Below are 24,384 nucleotides of genomic sequence, written 5' to 3'. Positions count from 1 at the left end.
CCAAACCAGTACTAACAGGGTCTATCTAATTGGTGATTTAACAACTTTCTGATATGTACGAACTAGAGTACATTATACGTAAAATAATTTGTTTTGACCAACAACATGAATGATTTAATCCAAATAGTATGGTCTGATTGATTTTTGCCATGAGGACATTGTAGACAGGTGCAGCTGCTACACATTTTTATTTTATTGAATAAAATTCAGCCCTGAAGGACAGACCGTTTTAGTAAAGACTAACTTCATCCAAGGGCTGTGAGGAAAAACGTAGGAAAGTCACCATCATGAGTCACCTGCAGGTTAGGCTGTCTCTCTTTTGCTGCATACTCTGGAGTATGAGCAACAGGGGAAACTTCGAGTCACCAAAAAGAAAATCACTGGAGTATGATGAAGACATCCATTAAAAAGGAACTAGCTACTCTAAAAACTTTGAAACCAGTTGTAACAGGGTGAAGCTGGTAATCAGGTTAATTTACAATAAGCTGGTTATCATAGTTTTGTATTTTACTTTTTATTCTTTTTTTGTTTATGTGTTCAGCATTTTCTTGTTATCCATTCATTTTAGTTTTATTATTACCATCCTGGTTGAGTTTGAACATTGAACCTTGGGCTATTGTGAGAGTGTAATGGTTCATTTAATGGATAAAATCCTCCTCAGCCTATGAGCAGACTATCTTCTGCAGGTCTAGTATCTTGATATTACTAGGACCCTCTTTAGGAATATTTTGTTTATGTTGCTTTAGTTATAATTTACTTAGTTTAATTAATATGATGTCTGCACAAGGAAAAAAAAGTTTTCTGGCGCTTTGCTGATGATGTCATATTTCACAACAACTCACCTTGGATTATTTTTATTGACATAACTGATTTTTTTTTTAAGGTTTTGCCAGAAATGTACAACTGTATTATGTTGTGTATTTGTTTGAGGTTCTGCTGCCCCTCTATGGCGAGAAAAAAAACCTGCACCATTCCCTTGGTTTTCCGTAACCATGACAACTACCGGAAACACTTCGTGTTGCTAACTTCGAACCGTTAACAGTACGAACAAGTCTACTCAAGCTCCAGTTAGACAAGTCATTTATTTCTTTATTGCGTAATATCTTTTCTCAACGTAATGGATACATCAGTGATTCTTCCCGTTGAAGCGGAAGGCTTTATCCAGAGTCTGGAAACTTTCTCCCTCAAGGAAGTGGGCTCAGAGAGGTGAGACGAACCAACTAACTCTGCACCTGAGTTAAATTAGCTTGTAAACACGATGGAACGTACAAAAAAGGGAAAAAAGAAAGAAAAACAATGTGATAAATAAATAGAGACTATATTAGATTATTTCTCATTAGCCAGTACAGATTGTAAATGCTAAATAAGGGAGCTTAATGTGCTTTGTTATACAAATAAAATAAAATAAAAAATCAACCCAAAGCACTCAGTGGTGCAAATTAAACAGCTGAAATTGAGCAAAACGTCAGATTCAGATGTAGTTATAATATTGCTATCATATATAACTAAATAACGCTGATTGCATTTTTGCCGCGAACCCATGCAGACTGTAGGTTTGAGCATTGGAGGGGGCCCTCAGCCAAGAAATTCACATTTCAAACACTTACTTATTTCTGGTGATGCCTTTGTCCATCAGTTTTTGTCAATGAGAAGTAACCATCACAATACAACTCTGACCTTCTGATATTCATATTGAATATGAAAGTGCAGCCGCCAGAGCGCCCCCCCCCCCCCCTCTTCTCTTTAATTCAACCAAATATATCATTCCTTTGTGAAATAAACACATCAATATATATACCAATTATTTGGGTAATAAAAACATCAAGAGCTAAAAAAAATTTTTTATAATGTGCAAGAAACCATCTGCTACACTTAGGTCCATAAATATTTGGACAGAGACACTTTTTTTTCTAATTTTGGTTCTGTACATTAACACAATGAATTTTAAATTAAATAGCTCAGATGAAGTTGAAGTGACTTACAGCTTTAATTCAGTGGGTTGAACAAAAAGATTGGCTAAAAATGTTAGAAACTAAAGCATTTTAATCCCTTCATTTCAAGGGCTCAAAAGTAATTGGTCAAATTAAATAACTGAAAATAAAATGTTAATTTCTAATATTGAAAAACCCTTTGCTGGCAATGACAGCCTGAAGTCTTGAACTCATGGACACCCCCCGATGCTGGGATTTCGCCTTTTTAATGCTCCGCCAGACCTTTACTGCAGCGGCTTTACTTTTAATGCAATATTTTCCTTACGGGAGACTTGGATATTAATACACCTACCTCCTGGAGAATGTTGTTCACTTGTTTGGTTGTTGTGAAACGTTTTCTCTTCACCATAGAAAGTGTTCTGCTATCACCCAGGACTGCCGTTTTCTATGGATGGCCAGGTCTTTTTTTGTTGCTGAGTTCACTAGTGCTGCACTGAAGCACCGCAGCAATTTCCTAATGTTGTAAACCTGCTCAACATTTGGCAATAAACCCCTTTCTGATTCTGATTCTGATTTCTTTCTCAGGACCTAACTGTAGACTTTGCCACTTCTAAACTCGTAACAATTTCTCAGATGTTTTTTTTTTCCCTCTGTTTTTGCAGCTTAAGGATCACTTGTTTCACCTGCATGGAGAGCAGGTGATCTTCCAAATGCAAGCACAACACCTCAAATCAACTCTAAATCTTTATCTCCTTAATTGATAATGACATAATGAGGGAATTGACCAAACCTGCCCATGAAATTGCCTTTGAGTCAATTGTCCAATTAGTTTTGGTCCCTTTAAAAAGAGGGTGGCACATGTTTCAAGGGGCTGAAACTCCATTATATAGCTGTAATTGGAATATGTTTCAGTAAACAAGTAAAAACACAAAACTTGTGTCAGTATCCAAATATATATGGACCTAACTGTACTTTGGGATTTAATGTAATACATTAAAATACATTATTAATACCCTTTACAGGTTCAATAGACACACAGGAATGTCTCTTCTGTCCTAGTTTTCTGCTTCGTTTCAGACACAAGTAAAGTTGCCTTAGTTTCCCAGTCTGACTTCCTTCTTTTTCCTCTTTTGGCTTTTTCATGGTTATCAGCCTGCCTGTGTATGGCACCATAACAGAGGACATGCAGCTCCTGCCTGACATCGTAGCACTGTCTAGCTGTGTGAATATGTGTGTACGTTGACTGCGTCTCCCCAAAATCTGCACATATAAAGAAACTTATCAGTGTGGTCAAGTATAAAAGAGAAATGCATTCAGGACTCTACAGCTCATGACGTGTTTCTATTTTCTCCACTTCCTCTTTGCGTCATTTTGATAGAGATAGAGATTTTTTGTCAGATCTTTGTTCATCAACTTCTGTTGGTTACTTTTAGTTTCTTTCCCTTTTTTGTGATGACAAATCTGGTCCTTTTTTGAGGCTTATCAGTCATTTGCATGTTGTGGTGAATCCCCTGAGGTTCTGGCCATGTAGTCGTCTTGTGATGTTTATATTGAGAAATATGTACATCTGCATCCTGTGAATGTTCAACCACATAAACCTAATATGTCTCTGATAGATTTTGTTATTAACCCACATTATTACCGTCTTCACTTGCATGATTAGCTCTTTTTTTTCTCCTGAAAATAGCTTTTAGTCTATGTGATCTATTGGTTTTTGACTGGTTGTCAAAAAGGAAACATCTGCCAAAGAACACTGTTAGTTTTGACTCCTTGAAATCAGTGTATGTTTCAAGTTCTTGAAATATAGATTAAAATCTACACAAACTAAAACTGACACTCTAATTTGCGTAATTTGACGCACTTTACTCAAGCATTGTTTGAAATTGAATGCAATGAAGCAGAGAGCCTGATAATATTTGTCTTTTAAATACTTAAGAGAGAGATGATCTGGTCCAGACAGATAAGATTCTCTGTAAAGAATATTCAAATCAGAAGTTATACTTCATTATAATAAAGGCCCTGGGCCTTGACTAAAAGGAACTGAGAGTTAAATCAGACTTATTTTAGAGCTAACTGGGATTTTTGTTGTGTGTTAGCTTTTGCATTCTTGTATTTTTACTTTGTTTTTGTTCCTGCTTTGGTTTATTCTTTCTTCTCCTGTGTCTTGGTCAGATTGTCCGTCTTCATTTGATTCCCTGGTTTCCCATCTCACGACTTGGTTTTCCCTCTATGTCTTTAGTTTTGGGGTTTCCTGCCAGTTTTTTGCAGCACCCTTTGTTCACATTTTATGAGTCAATAAAGTTACTTTTGCATACAGAGATTCTGTGTCCTGCTTTTGGATTTGCTCCTCATTACATCCTGATAAAATCTGGAGGTAGCTTCCTCATGTTTGAATTTCTCTCTGGGGACAGAAATTGGACTCCCTGCTGCCACTCCATAAGTATACCCACCATTTCGGTGTGATATTCGATGATTTACACACTTAGCTGCTGTAACTGATTGCATTCAATTGCTAACCTGACCCCATTCAGTCGCAGACTGTCTACAGACTGATTCCATCTTATGTCAACATATAGAGCAGATTTTGGTGACAGTGTTGGTATGTTGACAGTCTCAGCATCAAAACATAACTTTATCTTATTGAATAACACTAATGTAATATTATGAGTATTGTGACAATATCATGTCATTGGTTGTCTGGTGATTCCGACCTTTAGAAGTGATGCTTTTTTATTGTCTTTGTGTGCTAGCAGATGGTTCAAGCAGCATGATTATATTGAGAAACTTAACATGCAGGCAATACTGAATGCCTCTGCCATGCACGATGAGTTTGTCAAGGACCTCCTGGTTTCATTTGGAAAGGTGACTGCCACAACTGCATATAAACAATAATAAAATGTCAGCTTTTACGCAGGCCCTTTTACAATTTTCTAAAAAGTGCTTAGAGGGGAGTGATTCCTTTCCCTTTCCAGATACACATCCTGGTCCATGAGATGATCCTTATTGAGGTGTGGAAGAAAAAAGTGTTTCCCATCTTATGCCAGCTGGAGGATTTCAATCCAGAGAAGACTTTTCATCTTTACATGGTGGTGAGTGTTAAATGAGATGTTAAATGAGCAGCTCACATTGCTCATGTTTCATGTGTTCTGTTATGACTCCTTTTTAGATCCATCATGAAGCCACCATCATAAATCTACTTGAAACCATAATGTTTCACAAGGTCAGTAAGAACTCAAATAATCCCTACATATCTTAAAACATTTCACACACCAAGAAAGCACGGACTGTCATTCTCTGAGAACATAAATTGTAGGGATGGGTACCGGTGTCCGGTGCCATGATGGCACCGGTTCTGACATAAACGGTAGTAACCAGACCGAAAAGCAGCGCACATTTCGGTGCTTTATTTCGGTGCTTTTTTTCCCCTGAGCTGTGATACACTTCTAGCCAATCATTTTACGTTTCCAAGGATAGTAGGCGGGTCCAGGTACGTACGTTCTTTTAGAGCAGAGCTACAGATTAAAAATGTCCAAGGCGAAGCTGTCAAAAGTCTGGCTGTACTTCACAGCAAAATATGCAAACTCAGCAGCCTGAAACAAGTGCTTTAAGCTGATACTGTGATACTGTCAAAGGAGGTAACACCTCAAATCTGATGAAACACCTGGCGATGCATAGCGTTTTTTTTTTAAAGCCCAGAAATGCGCCATATGATAGCTTGCTGCGAGACCTCACACCAAGCGCATCTACTGTGCATGGGTTGCCTGTTATCGGACCCGGAGTTAGCGGGTCACGAAGAGGAGAGTCCTGGCCCGTAGCCCTGCCAGTGTAGCAGAAATGATGAGGATGATGATGCAGCAGCAGCCGTTCTTCTCTGGGCGAGTAGCTTAATGTTGTTCGTGTGTAATTTACGTTGAGTAGGCTAACCACGTTATTACATTAATGCATGTAAGGTGAACTAGCAAACATCATCATAGTTACATGCGGCTGTCTTCTTGTTTGATGGCAGATACTCCCTTCACCCTGGCCAAAAAGGCTAAAATGACCAAAGAAAAAGTGGAAAACAGCTAAACATGAGAGGTTTTGGACAAAGTTTGTGTTTTTTCCATTGATTAAGCACTGCTTCCAGCCAAGAGTGATACCATATATGCCCCATAGCTGCAGAAAAGGCTAACATCGTTATCTTTTTACAAAAAACCAGCTGAACATGAGAGGTTTTTGGACAAAGTTTGTGTTCTCCATTCTTTAAGCACCGGTTTGAGCACCGTTTCAAAAGTACCGATTTGGCACCGGTATCGGATAAAACCTAAACGATACCCATCCCTAATAAATTGTAAATTAAGCATTATGGCAAGTGTTCAAGCGGTTGTGTCTTGTTATGCAGGATTCATGTGATGCAGCAGATGACTCTCTTCTTGACTTGGTGGATTACTGCCATCGAAAACTCACCCTGCTGGCGAGTGAAGCGATTAAGGATGTTGCTGTGACATATGACCAACACAAACAGACATCCTCTCTAGAGGTGAGAATGTATGTTTTGTTTTTGGTTTGACACATTCGCCGAAGTCTGTCGCAAACTTTTGAACGCTTTGTTTTGTTTCTTGAAGGAGCTGCAGGTGCAGAGTGCAGCTTTGGAGTTTGAAATCTCTCTGAAAGCCGTGTCAGTGCTGCGCTACATTACAGACCACGCAGACAGGTATGGCGCCCTGGAATTCACTTGGTTATGTTCTAGTGGAAGTATACTCAGTATTACACTGAGAAACACGCTGCAGCTGACCAAAGGAATGTGTTTCTTTGCAGCATCAGCATTATCAGTCGAATGCTGTGCACCCATAACCTTCCTTGTGTACTGGTTCAGCTGATTGACCACTGCCCCTGGAGTCGCTGCAGAGAAGGTATCACCTCAAACATGAGATTGGTGTTGATCTACTAATCTATATCACTGGTAAAAAAAAAAACTTTAAAGGCTTCTAAAAGCTACCCAAGCCAGGAAGCTTACCTTTCACACCTGCTAAAGTTTCTTACTATTCAATAACCTACTCATTGTCTCCCACTGTAGGTAACGTGCAAAAACACATTGATGGCAAGTGGCAGACGATACCTGTAGAGGATCATTTAAAAATGAACAAACTGGACGGTCAGGTCTGGCTTTCCCTTTACAATCTGCTGCTAAAAGAAGAATTCCAGAGAAAATACAACTTCAACAGTTTCAACAAGAGCCAGCTTCTGAAGGTATACAGTGGATGATTGTTTTATTATAACTTTAGATGCACTGATCATGCGGAGTTGTTGTCATTCATTGTCTGTGCTGATATTAAATTGGATCAACTCGTCCGTCCAAATGGCTGCTGGATAGTAGCTGTAATCTGGTGTTTGGCAAGTGTGTGAGTGCCGGGTTATTGTCCTCCAGCATCATATCTCATCTCCTCCCTTGTTAGAGCACACATTCAGTTTCCAAGGGTTGTTTTGACCAAGATGTTTCCTCCTATTATGAGCTTTCTCATCCTCTTCCTGCTCCATTAATTACATAACCAGCTAGCCATGTGCATCCTCCTGTAATCACATTTTATTCTTATGCAGTCTGTGTAAACTGATGATTCATACATTGTTATTCTTGCTTCACTGTATTTGTTGTTATTCATGTGCCACAGCTCAGAGGTTTCTTGACTGATGTCTTCATTGATCAGCTGCCAAATCTGGTGGATCTGCAGCGTTTCCTGGCTCATCTTGCTGTTTCAGATCCAGCCCCTCCAAAAAAAGAGCTGATTTTGGAGCAGGTGCAGTCACACTCACAAATGTTCACTTATCCCTGTACCTAAACAATGTGCCTGTTCGTTTACACTCGGCTCTACTCTATTTATAGATCCCAGAAATGTGGAACCGCATTATCAGTGAGAATTCTAGAAAGTGGAAGGCAATAGCAAAGTATCAAGTCAAAGAAACATTCAGCCCATCTGAAAGTGACTTGAGACAACAGGCCCAGAGGTAACACTGAAAACACAGGTCTGACTGATTAGAGAAGGAACAGAGAAACGACTCAGGCGCTCTGAATAATCAGCGCTTGTTTTAACTAGGCTGGCCCAGACGTACAACTTGGATGTAATGGAGAGTTTACTTCCTGAGAAACCAAAATGTGGATCCTGTGGGAGAGAGGCCACAAAGAGATGTTCTCGCTGCCGAGGAGAGTGGTACTGTCACAGGTACTGACAGACTCTGAGCTGAGCCTGAAGGCAAAGCTCAGGGCTGTTTTAACACATGCATGAAAGTCCTGCACCTTCCTAGGACTCTGTCAGCACTACATGCAAAACACCAGGACACGACACACATGGTTATTACACATAATGCACCACACACAATAATCATAAATGCTAGCAATGAAGTTGGCCACTTCCATAGGTTACGTTGTAGGCTACAAAGATTCCTTGCAGAAGTGCACATGTGAGAGTCACTAACAGTATTAAAGATGGCCTTAACCACCATGAGCTCATTGGTTTTGGACTTTGCAGCTTTAGTTTTAGTTTTTGGTCACCACCGTTTTCATTTTTTGAAGCCAGGTTAGAAGCCAGTTACCTTATATAGATTAGAGGGTGGAGTCCTAATTTACTTTTTGCGTTTTTTTCGTTTACTTTTTGTTTTTGAAGCCAGCCTCGAAAAGCTAAAAGGAGTGTTTGTGTGAATGGGTGAATGTGGCAAGTTGTATAAAAATACTTTGAGTTGTCAGGTAGAGTAGAAAAGCACCATATAAAAAACAGTCCATTTACCACTGGTAGCGAATGCGTGTCATGTGTGCTGCCTCCTGCATGCTCACGTAAACCACACAAAGTACTTCCAGTACTGCAAAGGTGTCTGAAGGGGAATAATTCCTGCAGATTACCACAAGTAAGACAAAACAAATGTGCTGCTTCTCTTTTCAAAATATCAAAAGGTCACGTGTGAGAGCGGCTCAGTACTTTCCCCCTCTCACTCATCGCTCCTAAGGTTTTGATAAAGTTGACGTAAGCCTCACCGGGGCACTGAGAAACAAATTTAAACACATTTGAGAAACAAATGGAGTACACAGAGGTGTGTTTCTTCAGTATTGGATGCAAAATGCATATTTTTGTTTAGAATGTGCTAAATGTCTGAATTATTATCTTGCTGATGTATGTTTTCAGAGAGTGTCAAGTGAAGCACTGGCCAAAACACAAGAAAGCCTGCCAGCTCATGACCGAGACCACCGAGAAGATCATCAGCTGAGGGAGACCAAACGGCTCTTTCTGTGGCTGATGACAGAAAGAGAACAGTGTGTAGCCCGACACATTTATACACAGACTCTTTTTTCTTTTATCATTAAAACTGTTGATGCAACATTCAAGAATTTAGGACGTTGTAATCAAACTGCAATAAAGTTTTAAACCTGCATGCATCTGTGTTTGCCTGTTTCATCAAAGTGCCAGGGAAGCGCTGCATCTTCTCTTTCACCAACAGCACCGTTTTGACCTTTGTATGCAATGCAGAGAAGGTACGAAGCAAAATACCACAATAACCCATTTTCCTATTGCTTTTAGGTAGAGCCACCCAGTTTGAAGCTCAGGTCTGTGATGCGTTTAGACAGTGGCTTTAGGAGTGGGGAGGGGGACTTTGCACGCCCACTCAGCTGTGCTCGGGACTCAGAAGCACCCCCTGTTTGAAAACATTCCGGATGTCGGTGCAGCTCAGTCTCATCTCACTCTCTCTTTTTCATGATGGGCCGCTTCCTCCTGCGCCGCAGTCCGACTTGAACAGATGGGTAACATCTTGAAAGACGTGCTCCGGCTCTGCCGTGAAAAGGAGGGCCCGGGGTTTCGTTCGCTGTAAGCGGCTGGTGATGAGAGATTATTTCCAGAGATGTAGCCGAGACTGCACACCTCCGTTATTTGGAAACCTTAAGACATTTCAGCGGAAAGTTTTTTTTTTCTTTTCGACCTCGGATGGAAGAACTTTTGAGACAAAGCGGTAGCCACGGGGCTGTTTTCTCCCGTGTTTTGGTGAGTTAGACTTAAAATCACTGGATTTTGTTTCACTTCGCTGTTTATGAGTGACTAGTTTAATATGCAGCTGTGTTGGGAATTAGGTTTTGAATGATCTCCCCGCGTGTTTTTTTTTTCATGGACACGAAGCTGATGTATTTCTACTACTAAACTAAACTACATTTGACGGCACATGTCATTCTTTAGCTTTTTGTATTATTGTTAGGCTTAATTCTACATGACAGTGGTTTGAGGGGGGAAATTACTAAAGTAGAAAGCAATAGTACTACTTAGTGCAAGTCTACAAATCTTCGTTGTATTTTATTAAAGTTTTAAGGTATTTGTACTCAGGGGCGTTTCCATGATTTTCTTTTTAAACAAACAAGAAAAGAGGGTGGTCCCCCAGGATTTCAAAATAAACACCAAATTAAACCACTTGAAAAATGATTGGAAGTTACGTGAGTGTGAATTATTTTGTGGACGCGCATCCTCCCTGAATGCGTCAGGAGATGTGGCTGACCGTCAACAGACCACAGTACCGAAACAACTACAAAGTGACAGAGCTAATAAAAAGTAGTTTGATTACAGTTACAGATATGTTTTTCCACACTGAAAGGTAGTAGGAAAGAACAATGCCACATACAGTAGGAGAAATAATTAATTGATCCCCTGCTGAATTTGTAAGTTTGCTCCCTTACGAAGAAATGAAAAGTCTAGTCTAGTCAAGTCTTTTCACCGTAGCTTCATTTTAATGGAGAAAGACTGAAGGTCAACCAAAAATCCCCCCAAAATAAACCCCAAAAAAGTGATTTGCATGTTATTCAGTGAAATAAGTATTTGATCCCCAAATAACACATCATTTAGTACTTGTTGAAGAAACCCTTGTTGGCAAACACAGTAAGTGTGTAAGACGTTTCTTGTACTTGGTCACCAGGTTTTCTTCCCACACACACATATCTCAGGAGGGATTTTGGCCCACTCCTCTTTACAGAAACTCTCCAAATCCTTTAGGTTTCCTGGCTGCTGTTTGCCCCCTCAGTGCAGTGAAATCGTCCTGAAATCGTCCCCAAAGCATAATGTTTCCACCTCCATGCTTTCTCTTCCTCCAGACACAGCAGGTCGACTTGATGTCAAAGAGCTCCATTAAGGTTTCATCTGACCGCAGCACTTTCTCCCAAACCTTCTCTGAATCACTTGGGTGTTCTTGGGCAAACTTCAAATGTACATGTGCCTTCTTAAGCAGGGGGACTTTGTGGGTGCTGCAAGATTTCAGTCCATTACAGTGTAGAGTGTTGCTGATGGTGTTCTCAGCAACTTTGGTCCCTACTGCCATCAGATTATTAACAAGCTCCTCCCATGTAGTTTTGGGCTGATCGAGCACCTTTCTCATGATCATCCTCACATGAGGTAAGATCTTGCATGGCGATCCAGACCGAAAGTTGTCACCTTCTTGTCAAGCTTCTTGCTTGTTGCTGATTTTCTTTTAGCCCTTTCCAGACCAAAGAGCCTTGGACAGCTCTTTGGTCTTGCCTATGGTGATAGTGAGTTTCGAATAAAAGAAGAAACTGATTATCTGGAGACAAGTGAACTTTATACATGTAATGACATTAAGAGTATGTTTAACTGATTGGTTGAGCGATTAATTGTCACGTGGACACACAGCCAATCCATGGAAGGCAGAGTGTGTTGTAGAAGATTACATATTTACCTTACTCAATGAGTTTCATGACTTGATACAATGTGGGGTTTTTCTGGATTTGTGATTGGTATTCTGTCTCTCTCCTTCAACATGAAACTACCATAAAAATTAGATACTGTTCATTTCTTTTCAAGCGAGCAAACTTACAAATTCATCAGTTAATCAATCAAATAATCAGTCAATTAATTGTTTCTCCCACTGTATACTCTTTTATTTATGCTGCTTTATGTTTATATTTCACTGCTTGTAAACTTTTATTCTTCTGAATTTGCAGACTTGAGATTTGCATAAAAAACTGTCCGTTTTTAAGTTATAATGCACTATTAATGGTGTAATGGTGCCAAACAGTCAGAATGCACCTTGACAATATATAACATTATTATGCTCTTTATGTGTTTAACCTAACTGTCCTACTAAGAGTACTACTAAGTACATTCATATTTGGTACCTTAGTACATTAAGCTGAATTAACACTAACTTCATGATTTCAGGTTGCACTCTGATTATACAGAGTCTGTGTTTTTTGTCAGTTAGTGATAAAAATGGAGGAAACCCGGCCCTGAGTGACACAATGTCTTGGGAGGAGTTCATCGAGCTCCGTGACCTCAGGTCGACCAAAGAGCAGATAGAGCTGACGGGGACGCGCGCTCCGTGCTCACCTCCGCGCCTAGAGAGAACCAACGCCCTGAGGATCAGCCCGGGAAGGGTCCCAGACCTACTGAGTCGTGTGGGCATTATCAGAGTCCTGAGCAGCAGCCAGGACCCACAGCTCACAGAGGAGAAAGGAGAGGGCCACGACTTCCAACCCTGTAGCCACGCTCAGCCCACGTGGTGCGACCTGTGTGGAGACTTTATCTGGGGCCTTTACAAGCAGAGCCTGCGGTGTGTCAGTGAGTTGGCTTACATATGCTTTTTGTGCATCTGGGTGTGTGCATGTGTCAATGCTTTGGTGCATTTGCATGAAATGAGCGTACTGACAGAAAGAGGAAATTTACTAACACAGAGGAAGAGGCAACCACCAGCGTACCTGCAAGCACAGATTACAGTCATTCCAGCCTGATGGCTTAAACAAGGCTTCATACTAAATAAACATAAATGCTCTCTATGTTAACATTCTGGAAAAAATAAAGAGAATTGTTGCCTGTACAATTTTTATAATTATTCACATCTACCCAGTATCTAACCTGCATACACTTAAGGGTTTGGTTATTGTCTAGGCTGAGGTTCAGCTACACTCATATGTGCATTTTCAAAAGTTTCATTAACGGAAACCCACCTAAATAAAGAGCAGTGGTTTGTACAAAGCATTTAGTGTGGGGAAATAGGGGTCCCTTACTTGTAACCTGAACAGGAAACATTGTCACAGTCTTTGCAAAGAGACATAAGCTTTCCAGCTGACTATATGTTTTCACAGCTGCATTCAGCTGATTGGAATTGCTATTTATATTTCTTCAAGTATTTGCAATTTATTTTATATACGTGACTATATGGTCTGGTACTTACATAATGCTTTTCTACACTATTGAAGCACTGCTGCATTCACCCATACACTCGTTTGTATGCATAAGCACTTTTAATCTAAGATTCACACTCCAGTGAATGCAGCCGGGCAATTTAGGGTTCAGTATCTTACCTAAGGATATTCCAACATGCAGACCAGAGGAGGCAGGGAATCAAAACAACATTGTTGTTTTACTAAAAACAGTGAATAACTGCAGGTAAAACTGTAGTAACCTTTACCCTCCAGCAGAGGAGAGGCAATCACACTTACACAACATTATGACTTTCATTTTGCACATTCTCATGTATGGCAACATGAGTCTAAACTCTATGACTTTCTTCATTTACAGATTGTAAATTCACATGTCACTACCGATGCCGTGCCCTGATTCAACTGGACTGCAGCTGGGAACGAGGCTCCCTGGCTGACCCCACATGTGTTGTGGAGCACACCATAGAAACGGACACAAATGTGGTAAGGAGCTGTGCATTAGGAAGCTGACAGCTGACACGGCGCCCCTTTATTACTTTACTACCACCTTTGTTCTTAATCAGCTGCGTTGCTAGTTGGTTTCACTTGCTTTTTAATGCTAACGTCAATGTCGCAAACTTTACACCGCATAACATCCATCATTTCTTAAGACCTCTGCACTCTGCATGTTATGCAATGCACTGCCTGTTTTGGATTGCATGTTACTGTACTAGATAGGAAAGAAATCAGGAACAATAACAATAAATGCACACAGTTCACACCCCTTTACTAACTGCACACGATCAACTGAAAGTTGCACCACTCTTTCAGATTTAGTTGTATTTACTCTTAGCATTGAAACTCCAGACAGGACAAACATTTCAAATATAACATTGCTCAGGGGAAGTAAAGTCTTTCAAAGGGGAAGCTTGTCTGCAGAGGAACAGAAAATGTTACCTTGAACACTTTTTGTAAAATGTGGCTTAGTTTAGTCAGTCACAAAAGTGAGATGTCAGTTTTTAAAGTACTTAAGCCTGTTGTAAAACCTATGTGCGAATATGAAACATTCAAGAAAAAAAAACAGAACACACTACAGCAACAAATTTTCATAAGAATCATTGTCTATTAGGCATAGCATAAAGTACAAATACAGACAGGTATTGTCCAATCTACAGCATTAGTCTTATGTCTTAGTTCAGAAAAAGAAAGCTTTCATAGCAGTAGTAGTAATAGTAGTTCTGTCTGAAGTTTTTTTTAAATACAAAACTGGTGTTTTTCCTTCCCACTGTCACCATGTTCTTGCTCATAAGGGGGGTCGTTTGATTTTGGAGGTTTCTTTGTATTATTGCAGGGTCTTTACCTTACACAATAAAGGCCTCGAGGCAACTGTTGTTGTGATTTAGTGCTACATAAATAAAATAAAATTGAATTGAATAGTACTTTATGGATTCCTGTGAAAAAAAGTACAGCCCATGATTCAGTAGCTTGTGGAACCACCTTCAGCAGAAATAACTTGCGCAATTATTTTCTGTATGACTTTATCAGTCTCTCACATACACATGTGGGAGAATTTTGGGTCCACTCTTCTGCGATGTTTCTCACTGTTGAGGTTTGTTAGTTTATGCACAGTTGTCTGAAGATCAGACCACAGCATTTCAGTAGGTTGAAGTCAAGCGTTTGAGTGGGCCATCTTGACTCTTTTTCAGCCATTCTGTTTTAGATTTGCTGTTGTGATACGGATGATGGATGGCCTCACGTTTGACTCTAGATTATTTAGGTGTGCATGGTTGACTCAGTGACTGCCCAGGTATTGTGGCTGCTGTACAAGCAAGCACAAATCATTACTCCTCCACAACCATGCTTGACAGCTGGTATGAGGTGTTTCTGCTGATATGCGTTGTTCTATTTTCGCCAGGCATGCATTGTGGCCAAACATTTCCACGTTGATCTCATCTGTCCAAAGACCTTTTTTCAAATTGTACTGTCATGAATTTTAGCATTTGACATGCTAACTGAGGCCTGTAGAGTCTGAGGTTGGAACACTTTTTATTTTGCTGAGCATTGCTCTGTCTCTGGGTTGAATTTGCTGGAGAGATTGTAGGATTATGTTAACACACACCTGAATGCTTCAGACCAGCAAACTACCAAAACATCTGCTTTTATAGAGGTCCTCAATCTTGCTGATGATCAGTTATTAAGTTCATTTGATTAGCAACACCTGCCTGCTTTTTATCCTCTTAATTTCTATACCAGCAATAAGAATGTACTTAACTTTTGAAATCTCTGAAAACTTTCCTTCTTACATAAACTGTAAGCTCAGAACAAGCAGCTAAACTATTTTTAGATTTTCCTATCATATAAGTATGAAGTACCAGGAATTAGTTAACGGGTTCAGAGAAAATCTTTTATTCTGTTTTTAATGGGGTTTTTCAAGGCCAGTTAGGCTGCTGTATTCAATAGTAGAAGAAATCCCATCACAATCTTTTTTTTTTGTACCATGGTAGTATAATCCATTAAGTGGGAACTTAGTACAGTAGATATCCAGCAGAGCAGGTATCTTTTTATCATGTTAGCTGTTATTATTCACTTTATTAAGCACCTGTTACTTATCAAAAGAATATAAATACAAACATAAACTTGAGCAAGCCGACACCAAGGCATGGCTAAAAAAACATGTTGGTATTTGAGCTTTTGTGTGCACACTTGCAGTCCTTGTATAATAGCAAAATGACTAGCAAAATAACAGTCAAATTCAGAGCATTAAAAACCAAAAACAAATCACAGATATCTACTGACATTTTTGCAATACTACCCTCTGCAAACTATCATTCAAATGTTTCACTCTTAGCTCAGTAAGAGTGGGCTGCTCAGGTTAATATTTTGAACTGTTAGTTAATATTTGAATAATAAAGATGACACCGAGTCATACCTGTGCTATAGACATGCACAACCAGTACATATGTTTATTGCAGTCATATTGACTGCTTGAGATGCCTGTACACCAGTGTGCCACCACTAACTTCAGATGCACCACAAATATTTTTGTTTTTGAATCAGTCCTGGTCGGCTCAATCTAAGAGCAGTATGGAGGTTTTCTGGGTTTAGCACTGGAAAACTCATTAGTTCACATTAGCAGGTTTCAGTGTATTTCCTTTTAATACATATCTGATCATATTTACCCTCTCCTTATTGATCTCTAAATGCACAAAGATGAAAAGAGATGTTCAAAAATACTTGAATCACTGTGCTGCTTGCTCTTGCATTGAGGTTCTTCTCAGTGTTATTTCCATATAACATGTTAATACCTTATAACATAACATATTGTCTGTGAAAACTATGGATGTTTTAGGTGAACAGAGGCAAGACTTTCATAAGACTTTGTCAGAAATTGTAAAGGCTGGACAAAAAAACCAAAAAAAACCAAACTAAACAACTGGTGTCCTGCAGTTTGAATGACGGTTATTTTGTAGCAATTTTGTCAACGTGTCTGATTTTAGTTATTTGGTAGCTAGATTTAGACACAGAATATACAAACTTTTACATAAGTCTTTTCATCTTTAGTCATTTCACAGTAACACCTCCCCTGCTGGTTTGGGAGGTTTTTCCATTGCTGCACACAGGAACTGAAAATCTGGGCTGCAGCTGGAGCAGTTCTTTTTCTCTCTTTTAATTAGTAATCTAACACAGAGCTGCATTTTTCCCTAATTACTTAATGTGTGACCAGAAACTGTTTTGACACTAAAAGCTGATTTTGCTTTTAGTCTAGCTTTACAGCTTTACAGAAACCCAAGATTTTACAATAAGATTAAACAAACCCCCCCCACAAAAAAATTGCATTTGGTCCTGATTCGCTACAGTATGGCACATACGTTATCTGTCTGTATCAACAGCTATACTTTTTCATTCATTTAGGGGTTTTATTTTTTCAGACTGATATGCGTTTTTGAGAGAAAATGTCATTGCAACATTTCAGTGCTCACTGTAATATATTTAGATTGCTTGTATTTTCTGAACAGCCATCAAAAAAATAAAACATATTATATCTATATTAATTAAAATCAGGGGAGGGGAAGAAAATACCCAGAATAAGCAACCGATGAATAATGTGAAACGCATTTTGGTGAAACTGACTGTGAAACAGTAGTATCATTATTAAAACAGGAACTGCCTTCCAGTCCGTGTCAGCTGGGTAGGCTCCAGCACCCCCGTGACCCTAAGTTGGACGAGTGGTTAAGAAGGTGGATGAAGTGATTTAAGGATCATGCTTTTTCATGTGACTTTTAATGTGCTCATCATGTGGATTGTTTCATAGCTTGAACAACTGTATAGTTTTATGTTAAGGGAGGTTTGGGGTAATTACTTTGGCTTATCTCAACTTGAGTTTAGACAAACTACTGACGGACGAGACAGAAAGTCTGTGTTCGAAATGAGATGGATTTGCAGGAAGTGGATACTCATGACAGAGTCTATTTATGCTTTTAGTGGGGGATGGGTAGTAGAAACAGGAAAGATTCTTATGGTGACTTCTTACATTTCCTTTGTGTTCAGGCACATGTCTTTTAGCTAACTGCTATACTTCTAGCCTTCTTGACATAATTACACCCCAAAAGCTGAAATAATTCTTTAGAAGTCACCAACTCATATCTTGGTATAATACAACAAATCGTCAAATTGAGCTACCAAGTTGAAACACAGGTATGTCTCAAGCCCTGTAAGCTTTTATCTATATCAGATGTTATGATGTGTTTCCTAGCAACCAGGCCTAAATGACCCATATTTAGCATCTGTGCACTTACAGTTGTGGTCAGAAGTTTACAGACTCATCGTGGGCATGAATGTGATGGTAGTTTTGGTCTTTTAATGATTTCTTTGAACAATTCTTTTTTCCAGGGTGGAACAATTGAACAGCATACATCTTTAATTCCTTTAAAAAAACAAGAATTGGGTGCAGAAGTCTGAATTTTGGATTTTCTCTAATCCACATAGGCTCAGAAGTACATATACAACTAAGCCAGTATTTCATTAAATGTTCCTTAGCACCTTAATGCAAAACTTTTGGTTTCCATCAACAAGCTTCTGGCATGATTCTGTCTGACCACTCTTCTTGGTCGACTTCATTTAATTGGTTGGTTTCCTGGCACAGATGTGTTTTCAAGCAAATTTTCAAAGGGGTTGAGGTCAGTGCTTTAAAAAGGCCATTCCAGAAGCTTAATGCTAGCCTGCTTTTTCCATTGAAAAACAAGCTGTGATGTAGCTTTGGGATTATTGTCCTGCTAGAACAACTAATTCTGCACAAGTTTCAACGGTACAGCTGTTGATTTAATTTAGGTAGTCCTCCTTCTCCATTATTCTATCCACTTTGTGCAATATACCAGTACCACTTGCAGCAAAACAGCCACAGAACATGATGCTACTGCCACCGTGCTTGACAGTTTTTGTTTACTCCTTCAAACATAAGTCTTATTGAGGGCAACATTTCAATCTTTTTCTCATCTGACCATATGACTTTTCTCCAGAATGCATTTGGCTTGTCAGTGTGGGCAGCTGCAAATTTCAGTCGAGCTTGAAGGTATTAGTTTTGGAGCAGGGGCAAAGCATCTTGGTAAGCATCTTCTTAGTGTTCAAACAGTTTCCAGGGCAGGCTTCAGGCTTCCTGGGTTGTTTATGAACATCCAAACTATATTTCCTTTCATCTGAGGGTGAAAGTTTGGTTCTTCTTCCCGATCTTGGTAAAGTGGTGACACTAATTACAGTACAAGTCATTTAGAAATGCTTTCATGAAACCTTCACAACTTATTGAAATCTACAATTTGCCTTCCCAGACTTCTTTATTATTTTGTGTCAAGCAAATCTTTTTCATGTTGGCAAAAAAACCCCAGAATAATTCAAACCCGTTCTCCCAATTCTTGTTTTTTTTAAAGTAACTAAAAGTGCATCCCCACCCTGGGGAAAAAAGGACAGTTCAAAGAAGTCATTAAAAGTCTGTGACATTCAAAGCCATGATGAGAGATGAGAGTGTTTTTCACAAGAACCACCTTTTAATTTTACATTTAATGGTTATATGTCTAATAAGTGTACTAGTACACCTGTTATTTTAGACCTTGTGCAGCTGACATGGTCCCTTAATCATGAATAAATGTAAACACATTTTGCTGTATACAAACTTGTAATCAGCCCCATATTTATTTTGTATTTTTATAAACAAAATCTACCAGAGGTGGTCTTTACTTTTCTCATTGGGAATATCAGTTTGCTGTAGGGCTGTAGCATAATGAATTGCATTGTGGGAGTTGTAGGCTCCAGTGTTATGGGATATTTTTTATCTACATCTTGTGGCTCCAGTGTTATGGGATATTTTTTATCTACATCTTGTGGAGCCCATTTTTCTAAGAAAGTAAAATAATCAATACAGCACCATTTAAATTTTCTATTGATCAACACTGAATAACGAGACATAAAAACATAATAAAGCTACATAACTGTTAGATACGTTAGGTTGGCACGGTAAATACAGTTTTAATATTTGTATTTAGTGCAAAAGTTAAAAAATGCTAGCAGCGAGCCCCAGCATCACATGACTGGGTCAGCGGTCCGTGGGGACACAGAAGGTCCACCAGCAGCACCCCCACGCTGGGAAAAAAGGGCAGAAAGACGGGTGAAACAGGGCTTTGAGGAGAGGAGAGGGCTTTGGTATTTCCCGTGCTGTCCAATCACTGCCGGCTGAAGCGGTTTGTGTATTTCCAAACTCAGCGGACCTGGGTGGGGCCTCTTCGGGGGAAGGAAGCGGGGCATCTAGGGCGGGGACCTGCACACATCCTGTTTCACACAGAGTTTGTACGTCGGAAACGTGGCTGGTAGGCTGAGTTTGAGGAGAAGATTCGTGAGATCTTGTTGATAGTCGTCGACATTTTTAGCGGTATTTTGTCCTGCGCGAGATTATTTAATATTAACGTTAAAAGCTAGCGAGTGTTGCCGGTTAGGACTTTTTGTAAGGCATAGTTCAGTCAGTGAATTCCAATTAAGCTCAATCGAGAGCGATTCGGGGTAACAGCGTAGTAAAGTTAAAGGTTCCCGACTCTCTTATTGGATATATGCCGGTAGTCAGCATGACCACCGCGGCTAGCAGCTCGGATAAAACTCCCTCCTTTGAGATGACCTGGGGCAGCTCCACCAGCAGCGGCTACTGCAGCGACTCGGACTCTGACTCCGAGTTCGAGCAGTACTTCACCGCCCGGACATCTTTCTTCCCCAAAATCCGAAAAGATACTGTCAGTCCCGCAGTTAAGCAGGTGAGAAATTTTACAAGTTTAAAAACACATAGGTTTCATAAAAATCATTAGCTTTAAAATAAAGGGGAAGTGAAACTGTGGGTGTTTCGCAGCAGGACTGTATTCTCGCGTTATTTCCCCATTTCTGCTTATTAGCTGTCAGTGTTGGGTCTGTTATTGAGTTGTGTTTGTGTTCTTTTACTTCTGGGATGAGTTGCTGGGCGTCCTACTTTGTAGATGCTGCTGGGAATGAGTTGTTTTGCTCAAAGGAACCCCAGCAGACTAGATGGTTGGCAAGCCTGCAAGGCTCAAGGGTGGAGTTCCTCTAGTTCTAAGTAAACAGGTTAAAGACTTGTGTGAACTTTTTAAAATGCAAACGAGCACTCGTTACGTCTAGATTACACACACATACCGGTGTATATGTGTCTTGTTGTAACAAGCACAGACCCACAGATGAACCTGTGACGCACTCAAGTTTCCAGCCAAACACCCACCATTCATTGACTCTCAGGTTGTTCACATTAATTTCTCAGTCACACATGAGTCATGGAGTGTTTTGGATTTCTTCATTTTCTTATCTTTTAGTCATACGCACACCCACATGGGTATCGGGTTTCTTTCCTGTGAGATGTGGGTGCAGTTTACTGTAGAAATATTTGACTCTCCCTTTGCCAGCCGGCAGAGGCACAGTTGTGCATAATTTTCTCCCACCACATATTGACTTTATTGATTTGTTTAACACCAGCATATTAACTCTACGGCCCATGGATCTCCCTAGACATTTGCAGCTATGGATCTTTACATGCTGGATGTCTAATTAACAATCTTTCTTAGGCAGTGTGTGGTTCAGCAGATAATTAAGTAAAAGGTAGCCTATAAGAATTCGCATTTGTTTTTTAATCTCACATTTACTGGCAGTCCTGCATCTACAATATTGGCTACTACTCCTGAGAAAACCCCTACCATGAATAATTATAGTGTAAATTGGAAGACACAAGAAAACCTGATTTTTAATCTGGCAGCCCTGCATCTGCTGGGGGGGCAAATGTGCATGACTGAAACATGACTGGGAGTTTGCGGTTGCTGAGGCCGCTGACTTCACAGGATGTGCCTGCAAAACAGAGGAGGGCATTGTCTCTCCCGCTTGTGAGAGCCTGTGAGGGGTGGCTATTTTTACATGAACACCAAGTTGAGGAATGCAGCGCAGAGCCGTTGGCCACAGTCATCATTGCAAACAGCTGCAAGTTGCAAATCCCCTCCCTTTTCCTCCCTCTTCCTCCCCCCTCCCTTCTCCCATCAGCCTTCCTACATGGAGGCATCAGAGCCGCTGAACTGGATTGGACAGAGCTGACATCATTGTGTTCGCCTCTTTTGCTGCGTTGTCCGGAAGTTGAAAGTCTGATGCAACTGGTGTTCGCTGTTAGAAATGCAGAACATCAGTTAAAACCAGCTTTTACTCTCGTGTTTCAGCAGTATTGCTGAAGGAAAAAAACACAGAAGACTTGTTTAAATCAAATTTGACTGACATTACAACTTTTTTTCCCTCCCTTGTTAAAACACACTAAAAATGAACACTGGGCTTTTTCAACACTAATGCAGGGTTTTTCCTGCATATAATTTTTTTTTTTCCACGTTGACCAAAAAGATTTTGGCCAACCACCAAAGGGAAACTAACAGAACTGTGATTTTTAAACCAGTTGTTTTTAAATGGGGTTTAATTCAGTTGAGCTTAAGATGCGTTTTAATTATCAAATGTCCAGAAAAAAATAAAAAGGCAGAAAATGTCTTAGATTTTTCTTGAGTAAGTGGCCACAGACTTTTACTCCTCACTATATCTGGACAAACGTAGTCACGGGGACATGGTCTTGTGTAGTCACCCTCTCAAAGGCTCATTTTGAGCGGGAAAATCCCTGTAATGCTGTAAGACACAATCATATAAAGGGCCTTTCCTCTGCTAATCAGTGTTTTGTCCTGCTCTCTGGCTTGTCCCTGCTTTTCTTTGAGGTGAGCACTGACACCTGGTGGTTAAAGACTGTAACTCTTCTGTTCCTTCCAGGATGAACAGATTGAATTGAGTAAGCAGGAGCTGACAGTGGTGGACATTCAGCAGAAAGTGAAGGAGTACAATGCTCAGATCAACAGCAATCTGTTCATGAACATGGTGAGCAGTGATTCTTCACAACAAATCCCTGCTTTTCCCTCCAAAGCATTTTTATCTTTTAGTTTAATATTTGTTTTTTTTCCTTTAACAGAACAAGGATGGGTCCTACACCGGCTTCATAAAGGTGCAGTTCAAGCTGGCCCGACCCGTGTCTGTTCCCACCCCAAAGAAAGGAGGCAACGACACAGGCGGGAGGCGGGCCAGCGGAGTGAAGCGGCGCACCTCTTTCTACCTGCCGAAGGACGCGTCCAAGCATTTGCACATAAGTTCTCGAACTTCGGCTCGTGAGGTCATCGAGGCTTTGTTGAAGAAGTTCACCGTTGTGGACAATCCCGCCAAGTTTGCTCTATTTGAGCGCAGCGAGCGTCACGACCAAGGTATTCTGCTTTAACATTAAATCGTGATTTCGTTTCTTTTTTTATTTAATGTGTTTGGTGATCGCTAAATGGTTTCTTTCTCCTCCAGTTTATATCCGTAAGCTGTCTGATACCGAGCGTCCCCTTCGTCTGCGTCTGTGCGCTGGACCGAATGAGAAAGTCCTCAGTTTTGTGCTGAAAGAGAATGAAACTGGCGAAGTCAATGTGAGTAAAACATGAACAGCTCTATATCCAACACGTATGGATCGTTCACCTTCAGATATACCAATTTAACTTCTCTCTCGCTCTCGGTTGCAGTGGCATGCCTTCTCCATGCCCGAGTTAAAGAACTTCCTGCGGATTCTGCAGCGTGAAGAGGAGGAACATATCAAGCAGATCGTGCAGCGCTACGCGTTGGCTCGCACTAAAATGCAGGAGGCTCTGGCTGGCTCAACGCCCGGCTGAGATGCCTACGCTCAGAGGGGCTTTAGCGTGCACCTTTCGGCTGGACGATCGACAGAAGTTGACCGGCCATCGATGCATTCAAAGATCCCAGAGAATCCAACTCTAAACGCCTCTTGGTGAACGAGAGTGTGAGACAGGGCGCGAGACTATGAGAGCGAGAGAGAGAGAGCGCTAGCGCGAATGTGCATGTGAGATGATGCGAGAGATGAGACGTGCCTTACATCTGGAGAGTCTGATGTGCCTGAGAGAATGAGTTGAGAGAATTGACGACTGGCAGATGAGACAGTAATGTCTTTAGCTTTTGGTTACTATAGGATTATCCTGTACCTCAGCTGTGTTATTTTTCCAGAAAACCAAAATTGGTAATATTTCAAATAATGCATTTAATCCCCTTTGCCTTCACTCAACAACCCACCATAATAATGATGCTTCTCACCCTCGGGTTAAACACATACTTGCTGTAAGGTATTTGGATTTTCACTTGACCTAAGCTCCGAGTCTGCCATGTCCTCTCTTACACCCCTGATGGGTGCAACTCTGAATTTCACTGACAATTTGTGAGTGTGACTGATGTATGGACATTTGTATGGAACTATGAATGTCTGCGAGAACAGTGCCCAAGTCACCCTGGTTGACTGGAACCTTGAATGAATATTTCTTTGCATGTGTTTAACTGGAAGTTTCCTGTCATTCCTTTATATCTTTGTTTTGTTCTGTCCTTTAAAACAAAATGTTTGTCTTCTGTCACTCTGTTCACTTTCACTGTATGGAAGTCTATGCACAAATTTACTTGTTGTAGCAATCTTAAGAATGTCGTGACTAATGTGCACTGCGTTTAGTAAAGAATTACCAAAAAATCTATTACGTTTTTGTATTTTTTTCTTTTTTTTTTTACAGGTGCAGTGCTGTGAAAAAGCATTTGCCCCCTCTCAAATTTTCATTATTTATTAATTTTTTTTTATTGCGTATTTGTCACATTTAATGTTTTAGATTATAAGCTCATTTCAATATTAGACAAAGGCTTATCCAGGGCTGGGTTGTGGGGCCA

At 40.3% G+C, this 24,384-nt stretch overlaps 2 protein-coding genes across 7 annotated transcripts; both read left to right on the top strand.

Moving 5' to 3' along the window:
- The first annotated feature begins 925 nt into the window (after positions 1–925).
- zmynd10 (zinc finger, MYND-type containing 10) lies at positions 926–9,938 on the top strand. Of its 3 annotated transcripts, XM_005927420.3 has the most exons (13): positions 926–1,206; positions 2,594–2,629; positions 4,685–4,793; positions 4,904–5,020; positions 5,098–5,151; positions 6,313–6,450; positions 6,536–6,624; positions 6,729–6,823; positions 6,988–7,160; positions 7,580–7,705; positions 7,792–7,913; positions 8,003–8,128; positions 9,083–9,938. In XM_005927420.3, exons 1-13 carry the CDS (start codon positions 1,118–1,120, stop codon positions 9,162–9,164), a joined length of 1,356 nt encoding a protein of 451 aa, XP_005927482.1. In that variant the 5' UTR covers positions 926–1,117; the 3' UTR covers positions 9,165–9,938. The 3 variants fall into 3 exon arrangements, with proteins under 3 accessions (XP_005927482.1, XP_005927483.1, XP_005927484.1); XM_005927421.3 differs by lacking the exon at positions 2,594–2,629 and having other exon boundaries at positions 970–1,206; positions 4,682–4,793; XM_005927422.3 differs by lacking the exon at positions 2,594–2,629 and having other exon boundaries at positions 979–1,206.
- On the top strand, positions 9,687–24,197 carry LOC102302844 (ras association domain-containing protein 1). 4 transcript variants are annotated; one of them, XM_005927423.1, is made up of 7 exons: positions 9,687–9,934; positions 12,146–12,505; positions 13,466–13,590; positions 22,411–22,515; positions 22,607–22,892; positions 22,981–23,096; positions 23,190–24,197. In XM_005927423.1, the coding sequence occupies exons 2-7, from the start codon at positions 12,187–12,189 to the stop codon at positions 23,334–23,336; spliced, it is 1,098 nt and encodes a 365-aa protein (XP_005927485.1). In that variant the 5' UTR covers positions 9,687–9,934; positions 12,146–12,186; the 3' UTR covers positions 23,337–24,197. The 4 variants fall into 4 exon arrangements, with proteins under 4 accessions (XP_005927485.1, XP_042079014.1, XP_042079015.1 ...); XM_042223080.1 differs by having other exon boundaries at positions 9,821–9,934; positions 12,107–12,505; XM_042223081.1 differs by having other exon boundaries at positions 9,829–9,934; positions 12,150–12,505.
- Positions 24,198–24,384: the final 187 nt, after the last annotated feature.

This window comes from Haplochromis burtoni, unplaced genomic scaffold (genome assembly GCF_018398535.1).
Source record: "Haplochromis burtoni strain Fernald_Lab_line unplaced genomic scaffold, NCSU_Asbu1 Contig_100, whole genome shotgun sequence".
NCBI classification, from domain to species: Eukaryota; Metazoa; Chordata; class Actinopteri; order Cichliformes; family Cichlidae; genus Haplochromis; species Haplochromis burtoni.
Note: the sequence above shows the minus strand (reverse complement) of the source record. Positions and strands in the feature narration are given on the sequence as shown.

Excerpts from the sequence above, each read along its gene's own strand:
- LOC102302844 (XM_005927423.1), top strand. The coding sequence starts at position 12,187 with ATGTCTTGGGAGGAGTTCATCGAGCTCCGTGACCTCAGGTCGACCAAA. Across the intron at positions 13,591-22,410 it reads TAGAAACGGACACAAATGTG|GATGAACAGATTGAATTGAG; the intron begins GTAAGGAGCTGT and ends TGTTCCTTCCAG. Across the intron at positions 22,893-22,980 it reads CAGCGAGCGTCACGACCAAG|TTTATATCCGTAAGCTGTCT; the intron begins GTATTCTGCTTT and ends TTTCTCCTCCAG.
- zmynd10 (XM_005927420.3), top strand. The coding sequence starts at position 1,118 with ATGGATACATCAGTGATTCTTCCCGTTGAAGCGGAAGGCTTTATCCAG. Across the intron at positions 4,794-4,903 it reads TCCTGGTTTCATTTGGAAAG|ATACACATCCTGGTCCATGA; the intron begins GTGACTGCCACA and ends TTCCCTTTCCAG. Across the intron at positions 5,021-5,097 it reads CTTTTCATCTTTACATGGTG|ATCCATCATGAAGCCACCAT; the intron begins GTGAGTGTTAAA and ends ACTCCTTTTTAG.